The sequence below is a fragment of the Culex quinquefasciatus genome, chromosome 1 (genome assembly GCF_015732765.1).
Source record: "Culex quinquefasciatus strain JHB chromosome 1, VPISU_Cqui_1.0_pri_paternal, whole genome shotgun sequence".
NCBI lineage: Eukaryota > Metazoa > Arthropoda > Insecta > Diptera > Culicidae > Culex > Culex quinquefasciatus.
The window spans coordinates 20,470,628-20,483,403 of NC_051861.1; the positions used below are offsets into that span (position 1 = coordinate 20,470,628).

At 36.5% G+C, this 12,776-nt stretch overlaps 1 protein-coding gene across 15 annotated transcripts in view; it reads right to left on the reverse strand.

Annotated features, from left to right (window-relative positions):
- Window positions 1–12,776, reverse strand: part of LOC6037489 (sodium/calcium exchanger 1) — a 270,881-nt gene that overhangs the window by 71,541 nt on the left and 186,564 nt on the right. For 14 of the 15 annotated variants that reach the window (XM_038249774.1, XM_038249775.1, XM_038249768.1 and 11 more), the window contains 2 exons: window positions 8,996–9,087; window positions 432–580 (listed from right to left, as the gene is read on the reverse strand). In XM_038249774.1, coding sequence (XP_038105702.1) covers window positions 432–580; window positions 8,996–9,087 — 241 coding nt within the window. The remainder of the gene's footprint in view (window positions 1–431; window positions 581–8,995; window positions 9,088–12,776) is intronic. The other variant, XM_038249777.1, reaches the window with a different exon arrangement.

Sequence of the window (12,776 nt, forward strand, 5' to 3'; positions counted from 1 at the left end):
AATAGGACCCAAAAATATGTTTAGATCTTTCTTATTCTAATTTTTTCCATACATTAAGATTCCATCCCAATGGGATATTTATGCAAACAGGAGCAGCATAGTCTTTCAAAAATAACTGTTTTTTGCTACCAATGACACATATATTTATCAATCAACTGAATTGACTTCTTTCATTGTGCACGTAATCGCTTTTCAGGCTTTTCCGTTTCTTCAGCTTCGCTTTATCGCAATGAATGAAACAAATTGCCCCATTGTCTGAGCGTTTTCCTTCCCTTTGACAAAGGCCCCAACATTCTGTCTGCTCCGGGACACGTCGGTCGATCAAACACAAAAGTTTTCCCTTCTTCCAAATTGGAGAAGAAAAAAAGCGACATAACCTAGTACAGTTCGCGGAAACTGAGAGCGCAAAGAATCCCGCCAATCACACTCACCTTAAATTCTTTACTTTCTTTTATCCTAAGTTGTGCCCTGACAATATCACCGGCCTTGGGCCTGCCGAGTAGCGCCATCTTGTCCTCCTCCGTCAGGTCTTCGGCGGCCTTCGATTCCGCCGCCTCGATGATGCCTGTCAGTTCGTCGTCTGGCGCGGCCGAATCCGGATCGTTTCCGTAATTGGAAAGAGAGAGAGAGGGAAAACGAAAGGGGAGAGGGGGGAAAGAAGAATAGGAAACGGAAAAGTCGGTTAGTGAAATTGAATTCCAGCGGCGGCACACGCCTGGCCAAGATAATTCGACAAAGAAAGAAAGGAGGAAAACGTTTTATTCTCACTTGCTTTCTTTGCTTTATATTCAAACGGAAATGCTCAAACACAAATAGGAAAGTCAAACGAACTAAGTTGGAAAATCCGAGCGCGAAGAGTTGTGGATGCAATTGCTTTCGATTTTGTTTTGTTGGTTCAAGTTTTTGCAAAAGTTGTTTTTTTTGTATAGGAAGTTCGTAAGAGTCGAACGAAACATTGACAATTAGAAACCATTTAAAAATATATTAACGTTAAATCCTTTTGCCAACAAACCATTAAACCATCAAACACGCAAAACTAGAAATATTTGAAATCCCTTTTTTGTTTTGGATTTTTTTTATGTATATTTGTTTTTTTTTCAGTTATATATAATAACGATCTGTCAAGTTATTCCTAGTTTTGCGTGAAGCAAACTGCATTTTTTTCTAGGGAAGAAAATTATCCTTTAGCCCATATAAACAAACACACAAACATCTCCGCAGACAGATACTGTTTTAGCACATTCAAGCACAGACGCACAGATTTGCCAAGAAAAAAAAATGCATCAGCTTTTTTTTGGCAGAATCCGATCTTCAAACGAGCACACTGGGACAGGAGGAAAAGGAAAAACAACTCACAACACGACAGAAACATAAACAATCGGCTATGGAACGTCAAAAGAAGAGAACGAAGAAAATAAGCTGTTAGAAACATATAGTTGTTGTTAGAAACAGAAAGGGAAACAATACAATAGAGTTGAATGCAGAAAAAGATAATCAACACAACAAAATAGTTAAACCAAAACAATTTCAACTTCTATTTGGATATAAAACAAACAACGAAAAAGAGTGAACAAAACATAGTTGGACAGTAAACGAGAAGAACGGAAAATTGCACTGAGATGGACGGCAGGATGACGAGTAAAACGAGTTTGAATTGAGAACAATTAGTGTAGAAATGTCAACAAAATTTCGTCAAAGCCGAACTCACTCAACAATTAGTTTTGACGCAGTTGTCAGAAATTGGTGGATTTCTCTCGAATAAAGGTGAATTGAAATTCTGAATCAATGTTGTGACACAATAAAAAATCTGACATTTGCCCTGAGACTCAATTTTGAGTATGCTTGTTGTCGAAAAAATCTGAGTAGTTTTTTTCCTTCCATTTTTAAGGCCTGTTGTGTTCCGGTCTGGTCCCGCCTAGCAACGTAGTCGCGGTTGTTATCAAGGGATAGCACAAACAGACCAGACGGCATCCCAGACAACTCAGCGCCTAAGTTAATAAAGTGTACACGCTTATTGGAGGTTGCTCAAAGTTGAGTTCTTTCTGTCACTGGGTACTGTAAAGTGTTGAGAAATACTCAGTGGTTTCCGGGTCCATACTGGGTAAATTTAATTTAGCGTGTAGACGCCTCGTGCCACGACGAAGACGACGGCCAGAGTTGTTGATCGTAATCTAGTTGTGTCAAGAAGTAAATGTCTAGATAAGCGAAAAATGTGCTTATTTTTTGCTTTCTTTTCCATGAATATTATTTCTGTTGAGGAAGGTGAAGGTGGTCGGCGGTGGAGCTATGCATAACGAAGCAGGCTGTACGGTTTAGTGTTCGTAAACTTTATGTATGCGAGCATGTGTGTGTGTGTGTGTGTACGCGCGAGTGATCTCGTAAAGCAAACCAAGGACTACTTTAATCTTAATTTATGTCACAGTGCCGACTAGACCAACTGACGCCCAGCATAAGTGGTGGTGGCGAAAATTTGTGCGTGCTTCAGCGATAGCATACTTTCGGGCGATAGTGCCTTAGCCAAACGGAACGAGTTCGCTCCCTGTAGATGGCGCGGTGTGACTGCGCAAGTAATAAAACGATAGGAAGAAAGAGAGAGCGAGAAAAACGCCTAGCCGGAAAACAGTTTACGATTATGGGGGGCCACCGGAAGGATGAATCGATAAGAAATGGTAAGACTCCAGAACCGAAGGACAAAAACTCGTCCGGAATGGGTAATTAAGGGTTAATGAGGCGTGTAGCCGCGCGGCGCGGCGATAGGGGAGAGTGGCCATTAGCTGATGAGTTAGATGCTTGGTTTTTAGCAGCTGCTGGAGTTAATGGTTTGGAATTGTTAGAGGGTTATCTAAAAGTCAGATTGCTTGGTCGTTCAAAAGTGAGTTTTAATATCAACGCAGTGCTGATTTTTTTGTACCAAATCATGACATACATTTTTTGTGACATACTTTTCCGCAAGTCCTTCCTTAATAACTTCCTGTGGGAAGTCACATAGGTTTACGACTCGGGCAATCATCATTCTACGCTCCAACCATCAACCGGAACGTGGCATTCAGATACGGATTGCGTGACCGTCCCAAATCTGGCGGGCTCAACAAGCTTCGGTTACTTTAAATAACAATATCAACAAAGGGACGAAAATAGGACGTGTCCACTTTTTCTCCAAATGGATTTGAGTCAGCACAAAAAGTAAAGTTCTTGAAGGTCAGCCCCTTTGCCAGCACCACCCTCCTAAACGAGTCTCGTCCAAATTGAATCAAGTCTAGGTTTACGACCGGAGAAGCACGAAATTTGCGACGGGGTTGCTTTTTCTTTTCTTTGTCGACTGCCCCTAAAAGGCGGCAATCTTGCTGAGAAGGGTGTGACCGTTGCGTGGGAACCTTTCAGGCCCCCATTTTTTTGGGGACAGAGTGGCGCAAAAAAAATGTGATTCTCGAGGGAATTTGCATCTTTTAAGTTGGATTAGGGGATTTCTGCTTCGATTTCATTGTGTGGACTGGTTTAGCGTTTGAATTTTTTTTGAAAGCTTAAAAAGTTAGACTTTTTTGTATTCTGTTAAAGGCATGCAACCAAAGCAATGGAAGAGATCATAATCTCACTGGTTGCGTTCACCGCACATGTCATGCTGTCAGATGCAGCCGCAGAGGACCCCGGCAAAAACAGCCAGTCAAGATAAATTGAACTTGATTCCAACCCAGCGCCCAAAAGTATGCAATCTGGTGAACGCAAATAAAAATCCGTCGTCCTCGCAAGAGTGGATGGAACAAAAGAGTGGACGCCCAAAATTGTGTTGGAGTCTTCTGCAAAAAAAGGAAATATTTTTCATGACCCCCCCGGGGATGTTATTGCTGTAGGGGCAAAGTGCATCCGAGCATCAAAACATGATGACGCACATCAGAGAGTCACCGCGAGTTCGAAAGAGGGCGACCCGCGATGGTGGTTGATTGGAGCTTTTTGGCAGTAAAGAATGTAGCTATATCATGATGGTGAGCTGTCAGAAAACAAAGTGGGAAGGTACTTCGCACCCTAATCCATGATTACTTAGGAAAAAGTTTTGCGTTGAATTGGAAATCGAGGTTAATTTCACCTAATTTTGGGGTAATTTTTGGTCGAAATACTCAAAATCTAATTCTTACTCAAAAACTCCGATGGTTTGACACCAATTGTTGTCAAACGAACGGGGTCATTTTTTAGTTTGACACCCTCTTTACACAGAGCTCACTCCTACTACCAAACGTTTGGTTTGATAGTAAATGTGAGTAGCGGGTAAAAAGTGACAGTTCGTCACATTTTAGGTTGACCTTATTCACCAACAACCGGAGGTTGAGTGTATTAGATGTTAAAATGTTGGTGTTGTTTATGCATTCTGATTTGTCTTATAGTTCGTTGAGGTGTTCTATTGATGAGTTCAATGAAGTACGCAGCCACAGTGGAGTAAAGCATGATGCAAATGGTTAAGCTGTCAACTTTCCAATTTGAACAATGTTGAGCGGTATCATTTGATCATTCAAATGTTTCGTCGAGCAGTGTTGCCAGCAGTATCCAATTTTCGAAAACCAATCATGGCGCAGGGAAGCTTTGTTTTTCTGTTAGGTTTCGCGCAAGCGATAAGCGATAAATCTTCAAACTAGAAAGCACGCTCAGCAGAACCAAACCCAAGAGCGTAGAGAACAGGTTCAAATTGGTTTACTTACAAAAATGTCATCCATCAAGAGAAGATTTTGGTAAAAATGACAACAATTACAACATTTGGTTGGCGTGGTGACGACGGCAGTGTTCCCAATAGTGCATCAAAGAGCGCGGCGGCCATTTTGTTTTCGTTTCATTTTTCGAGGTTAGATAATTTGGAATGATAGATTTGCGAAATGGCAGTGGCGGAATTTGGGGCCGCGCAGCGTGGCCGCAGAAATTTGTGTTTATTTAGTGTATTTGGTATATTGGGATAAGATTGTGATGATTTCGTGTTGTTTTCGTGGTGTCATTTGTTCGATTTTAGAAAAATATGATGGTAGTAGAATAGCGGCAGTAGTAGAACGGATGCAGCAGGCAAGGGTGGTTGTGTTTGTGGTAGTAGTAGATGATTAGTAGCAGTATACACATGAAGAGTAGGAGAAAAAGAGAAAGAAAGAGAAAAAAATAATCATGAAATCAAAGTTAAAAACGGTTTATGGGGCAACAAGAAGAAAAATATGAAAAAGAATCCAGTTATGATATGAATTCCAATATTCAGCCTTATTAGAACATATTTTCAGCCGAAAATGTCACTGCATTCTCTTTTCCTGACTGTTAGTTTTCAAACCTACAACCTACAAATATGACGCATCATTTTTCATTCAACTATACTTTACGACTGATGTTATCACTAATACAGTTTATAAAAAATCAAAAAGCGTGTCGGCTAATTTTGCTCCAGCAGTCATCGGTTTAATCAAAAAGAATTCAATTGCGCTCAAAAGTGTCGCTCTGTCATCACCTAACTGGACGCCAAGTGTACCAGAAACAACACGGCGGGAAACGATTGCGATCGTTCAGCTGGATGACACTTTGTCTAGTGCAAATACCAATAACAGCGAGCTAGCGAGCGAGCACAGAGTAAACATCAGGCAAACGAGTGATTTATCTTCCGGAGAGCGGAGGCAGGTGCGCTGCTGTGCGTTCGGTCTACCTTTCAGGCGCTCGCGCAAAGTATTTATTTGTGTTTATCTATAAAATCGTACATTTTTCAACACGCGTAAGGTAAATAACACCCGTCTGGCGGTGTGATTTGTAGCTGTGAAAGGGGAAGCACGAAAATGTTCCTCTTTTTTACTGCTGTCTATTTTAGGCTATCATAACATTATATATTTAGGCAGTGTGTATTTAGATAAAATCAAATCTGGAAGGCAGAAAAATGTGTTTATTTGCAATTGAGAAATTTTATTGTACGGTTATTTGCTTCCGGAGCACCTCCTTCCGAGATTGCTGCCAAATGAGTGCGTTGTGAGAACTACTTTGGTTTCCTGCTGGTTTTGTTTATTGATTCAATCATCCATAATTTCATTACATACATTCGGAGTCTGTTGAACAAGGTTCGTGTTTGGAATCCAAATGGATCTGAATTTATGATTGTTTGCAATTGCGTGCAAGTTCAAGGAAGTCAGTTTGATATTGGTTTAATTTGTTTGATTGGGCATACAACTGTAAGAGAAAAAATACTTGTTGGCATACAACGGTATGATTAGACTGTATCAAACAAAAGAGCTGAAACAGTAATAATTCAGCAATTTTTACAAAACGCGCAATTTAGTGACACTGTGATTCTTAAAAATACTTATTGAAGTTTTGCTTTTTTTCAGTTTAGAATATAAAATAACATTTAACTTATTTTGTTCAGTTCAGTATGATTGTTGTATCAACAATATTTTGAAGGATTGAAGAAAATATATTTGAACAAAATAAAATAAAAATAAATAAATAAAAATAAAAAGCTTTTGCAAAAAAAGGCTTATTTAAATAAATGGGGTATTCTTCTTTTTCACAAGTAATCTTTAGTTCTACTATTAAAAATAAAAATTGAGCATGTTTTATTTAATAATTTAAACAAATGCTGCGTTAACACTTCTTTCAATAATTGTTTTAATTGGAATTTTGTTTTCTTTTTTGTCATCAAAAATTATAATAAAAAATATCTGGCCCGCCAACGTTTTAGGAAAACCCAAGACAGGGCCAAAAGGATGGGCAACCCAGATGAAGAGCGTCCAAATTCCCGTCCTGGGAGTTGTCGAGATTTCCCGTAATTTTTTTTACGCAGAAAATTTATAAAATTCCTGAAATTTAAGTCGAAGCATACATATCATTGACTTTATGACTAGGTTTTTTTAAAATGGATTGGCGAAAAATAACATTTGGGAAAATAATTTGATTTAACTCTGTACTGCCCAATATTTTTTTCGAAGATCTTTATTTTTCCCGTTTTTTTGAACTACTTTTGTTCTACGAAAAACTTTACTTCTCCTAATTTATGTTTTTGTTGTTTCATTTTTAAGTATTTTAATTTGCATTTATCTTGTTTAGTTTAGTTTGTTTTTGATAGTATTTGGTTTATTTTACCACCTCCTATCATTACATTTTGCCTATTTAGTTTTTTCATGTTTTTACTTTCACTTTTTTCAATTTTTTGCTTTTTTCACATTTTCTGCTTTAAAATGGCACCATTATCATTTAAATTGTAAAAAATGCGTAGAGGCATAGTTGTAGACATAAAACAAGTAAAACTTCCAACCCCTAAATCTGGAGCAACATTTGAAAGGGGCGGTGCGGCATTGCTCTTACGGCCTTTCGTCCCATTTAAACGCGAGTAATGAAAGGTCGCTCCAGAAATTTTCTAAAATCTTAAGAGTTCTTCTTTCCAATGCTTTTAAAAGATCGAAAACTGGATGAAAAATTGATTTTTGCAATTCCGTCGTGAATCTACTTACTTTTCCTGTCATTCTTGAACGACGAAATAGCCTACTTTTCTGTACCAAAAATAACAGAATCGAATAGCAACACTTTTCAAAATAAATGCTGAAAAGTTCTTCTTTTCAGCACTCAAATGGGTGCTGAAAAGTTGAAGTTTTCAGCACTGGTTCGAAAAGTAACGCTTTTCAACATTTTTTTGATTTAAACGATTTATTGACAAAATACATGAAAATTTGACATAAAATTTCACTCAGTGTGTGTTTTTTGGAATTGCAAAAAATGTTGTGAATCGGTGAACCTAGTTGGATAAATGTACGACTCGTGCTGAAAAAATCCTCTTTTTGCAACTTGTTGCATAAACTACTATTTTGGCATTTTTTTAAAATGGAAGCCCGTCTAAAGGCGAGGTTTGGTTGTAGAGAGTTCAATTAATTTTGAATAATTTGGTTCGCAGCTCGATTATTTAGTTGATCCATCGCAAAATGTTAAGCCCAAGGAAAACTTATGGTTTGTTTGTGTTTTCATGGGTCAAAGAAATTTGAGAGTTTTTTGTTTTTTTTTTTTCAATTTTTTTTAAATTAATTCTTTAAATCGTCAATACATTTGCCTAGTAAAGTATTTCAATCGAAAAAATCTGAAATTTTAGCATTGAAAAACTAAGTAGTGTTAATTTGTTCATTCGCAAGGGGTTTTAAGGATTTTTTTGAATTTTGGGTTGCTGCTTGATTCTGAAACCTTCCGCTAGTTAGATGAAAGTCGCACTATTAGGCCACTGCCGGTTCACGAAAGCATGTTAGCGCATCCCGTATAATAGAAACAGTTTCAATTGTAACAAGCCACCAGCCGCTCCTTGATCCTTTTTCAGCGCCAGGTGAGTTTTTATTTTCAGGGCATGCTCATTTTCAGCATCCACTATCGAAAATCTCCAATTTGCCTGATGTTACATTGTCACCGCGCTACTGCTGCTGCTTTTTTTTATTGCAAAGATTGGAATTCAAATAAGGGTTACGAAAGTTGCCTATGGAAACAGCTTGTGACAATAGGGGCTTGCTACAAACAAAAAAGCACACGGTATTGTCATTGCTGATCTGCACGATTGTTGGTTCAGCTTGTCTACCAATAAAAGAAAATAAAAATGACAATGCCTGCTGTCTACTTTCCCACAGCACACTTTGTTGTGATCTGCTAGAAGCTACAATCTGAATTCAGTGCTGCCAATTTATGAAAAAAGATGTGCTAAAATAAGAGCAAACAAAAGATTAATACAACAAAAATAGAGAAACATAGTGGCAACGATACATCTACTCCAAAAGGGGGAAAATTCAAAACAAAAATATTAATTTGATTAAAATTATACCGGTACGACAAAATACAAAACTCAAATCAAAAAAATCTTCGGTTAGATAGAACGCCGCCTCGATTGGCGGCAACCAGCTACACTAAGAGAAGAGTGACAACTACTTTTCATCTGTAAACTACAACAACTAAAGAAACATAAAGTAAAGTTTGATGTCAGTGTTGCCCGGCGGGTTTCATCCGCCACTCGCCGGCCAGGATTTACCTCCAACCTGCTGGGGCTCGCCGAGGTTCACGTAAAGCAGTACATCCTTCTCGTAGCTGCCCTCCTCAATGATGACGAGCTGAACGGTTTTCCTGGTGGGGGAAGAGAGAGAGAGAGAGAAAGACAAAAGACGTGATTAATCACACGTGTGTGGGCGGGTTGGATTATTGTGCTAGTTGTGCCTGGGAATGTCGCACGTTTGGCGCACATGTTGATCGATGGCGACCTTGCAGAACCTTGAGAGGCATGATGAATTGTTGGATTGGGTTGAGCGGAATCGCTCTGGAAAATTATCATTTTGTGGAGGTGCACGGTACTATTTGGATTCAAAATCACTTTCAGAGGTACCATGCGTCCCCATGAAAGTTTTTAAACAGTGATTTTTGCCTTCCTCACTGAGGTAAGGCTATAATCCTACTCTAAAAATGAACTATTTACTAAAAGCTCCAAGACCCACCTTCTGTATACATGAATCGAAAACTGAACAAATGTCACTGAGTTTTCTCAGCACTGGCTAAACCGATTTTGACCAAACCAGTTTCTATCGACTTGGTATAAAGTGCCATACATCGCTATTGAATTGTTTGAAGTTTCGATAACTAGTTCAAAAGTTGTGTATAAAAATGTGTTTTCACATATATCCGGATCTCATTAATATGCATATAACATTGAAGATCTGACAACCCTGTCTCGAGTTATGACCACTTCAGTGATATTTATGTTCTTTTTTGAAGCCGGATCTCAATTAAATGTATGCAAACGATGTGCGGATCCATAACCCGACACGGTGTGTTTTCTGGGCAACCTTAAGGAGAAAAAATAGTCATCGCTACTTTCAAATGTGTCTTATAGGAAATTTTCTCAGCTTTCCAATGCTTCTAATAGCGAAATGTTTCATCTAGAAATTTCTGAGATATCTTTATTTTAGGTTTTTGTTTTTAAATTGTCAAATGCCGTGTTATATGTGTCATTTACTCATCAAAATGTGCTAAATAAGACAAGAAATAACTTTGTAAAATTGCAACCTTGCTAAATATTTCAAAAATTAAGTTTTAATTGAGTTTCTGAATATGCGGGATTTATTCAGAAATTAAAATCAGAAAACCGTATTTAAATATATTTTTACAAGAATTGAAAGATTATTACAAATTTGTGTACAAATATCAGCCATCTGCTCTGATTTATCTTGGATTAAGCTGATACAATCGAAATTTTTGCAGGTTTGAGATTGTTAAGGCTATTTAGATTTTTATGAATAAATATCATATTTCCTTAACCAAACATAAACCAGTTGCATGGATACCAAAACATGTAATTTACTTGAAATTGAACTACAAATTACTGTGTAGTGTTTCAGGAGAAATACTTTTCTTGAGTATGAAAGATTTTTTTTTGTATAAAATGATCAAGTAATCAGCAATGTTGTAGAAGTCTTATCTGTTTTAACGTGAAGACTTCCATCATTGTCATGATTTTTCGTTTAAAGATATAAATTTGGCGCCCCTATCAATATTTGGACAAAATTCCTTCTACAAGTTGTTTAGAATAGTGCCCTACACATGCTGATTCCTTTTGGTAACGATTATCCCATTCCTTGCAAAGTAATAGAAATCGTCATTCATCAATGATTGCCAACTAGGGCGTTAATGATTGTAGCACAATATTATATAAATTTTGAAACACATTTGATTTAGATCAAAAATTCCTTCAGTGGCTTCAAGATGGCAACATTCGACACATGCTGATTAATTTTGGTGTAGAAATTCGAAAAAATTGAATTTAATACAGAATATTTTACAGTGATGATCAATTTTCTTCGAAAATGATCAACGGCTTCGCCTTAAAAACGTTTTACAAGTTTCTTGAGTTTTGTTCAAATAGCTTCTAATGGAGGCAAATGTTTATGAAGGTGTTTTGAACATTCTCAGATGAAACACAAAATTTGTCACACAAAATGCATCACAAATGATGCTTTCAACAGTAAAAAAAAATATAATTACTTTATACCAATGAAATTATGACTTTTGAAGCATGCAACAGTAATTTGTAGTACATTTCCGATTTTAAATCATGTTTTGTATCTATGTTCCTGGTTAATGGTTAAATCATGGTGACATTTCTTTATTGATATAAATGCAATAACAATCTTACACCTGCAAAAAATTTGGTTGTATCAGCTAAATCAGAGCAGACACGTGATATATGATCACAAACATTTTGTCATAATCTATTAATTGTAGTTTTTTTTAATTCTAATTACAAAATAAATTCCACAAACATTCAAAATTCAGTTAAAATATAATTTTAAAAATGTTTAGCGATTTGCAACATTCTACAAATTTGTTTCTATTTTGATGAGTAAATTACACATAAAACACATCATTTAACTAGTTTGCTGAACTGTTAATAAAAAGTTTTCAATAAATGATGAAGGATTTTTAAACAAAAACATAAAATGAAGATATCTCATAAATTTTTCGATGAAACATTTCTCTCTTAGTAGCATTGGAAAGCTAAGAAAATTTCTTATAAGACACATTTGAAAGAAGCGATGACTATTTTTTCCTGATATGATTGTTCTAGAAAACACGCCGTGCCGACCCATCGTTGGTTAGGTAATCGAGAGACCTTTCCAATGAGTCCACAACATTGATAATCTGGCAACCCTGTCTAGAGTTATGACCACTTATGTTATATCTGTGTACTTATTTTTCTGGATCTAAAAAAAAGCTGAAAGCTATGTCCAAACCATTTTTGGTAAAAAGTGAGGAAGGCATCAACCACATAGGTGGATTAAGTTAGTTTTTTTTTTAAATTTTATATTTGGCATTTGAACTGAAATTTAAGTGAAGGTCTCAAATAAGCTGTTTACATTAAAACAATTGATATTTTGTATAATAAATTGCAAGAATTTAAAGAAATCAGTACCATAAATTTCTCCTTTGCCCTCCCGGTGCTTCGAACGCCTTTGAAATATTTCAGCGAAATGTTTCACAGTTTTGGTAAACTCAAGTTTTTATGTAATTTAATTGTTTTAGCTTTGGCTACAGCGTCCAAACATATTTGAAATGAAAGTTGATGTTAGAATTCATCAAATAACATTATTTTGACAATAATTATACGGACTTATATCCAAATAATTGATAAAACAAGATAAGGTGCCCGGTTTTGAAGCGTCCGGGAATTCGAATTAATACATCCATGTGTTGAACTTTTCAGCACCCATTTCAGTGCCGAGAAGTAGAACTTTTCAGCTCTGGTTTTGAAATGTACCGTAAAACGGGGTGACTTTGATAGCCGGGGTGACTTTGATAGGTTTGCGATTTTTCCGCAAAATGATGAGTACAATTAAAATACGTAAGGAATGGTTCAGAAACATACTGACCGTGGTAGAGAAGTGTTCAAAGTACCTCATGAAGAACTTTTCATACATTTTTGAAAAGTTTATAAAGTAAGTTAACTATAGTTGAGAAAATGTGGATGAAAGTCATTATTTTAAACTTCTCAAAGTGTCATGATTTTCCCAATGAACATGATTTTTAATCGGAAAACGGAATGCATTTTCGGATTCTTTGGACAATTTTCCACTAGGAGAAAGTTAAATAAGTTTGTAAATAATAAATAATATGTGTTTTTGAAACACAATTAAAAAAAATCTCTAAATTTATAGGCAAATTCAGTTGAAAAAATTTCATGTAAAATGTGAAAACTTGTGATTCGTGCTTCGAATTCAGTTTAAAATGCAATATGAATCGATAATTTTATAAACAAAACTATTTTT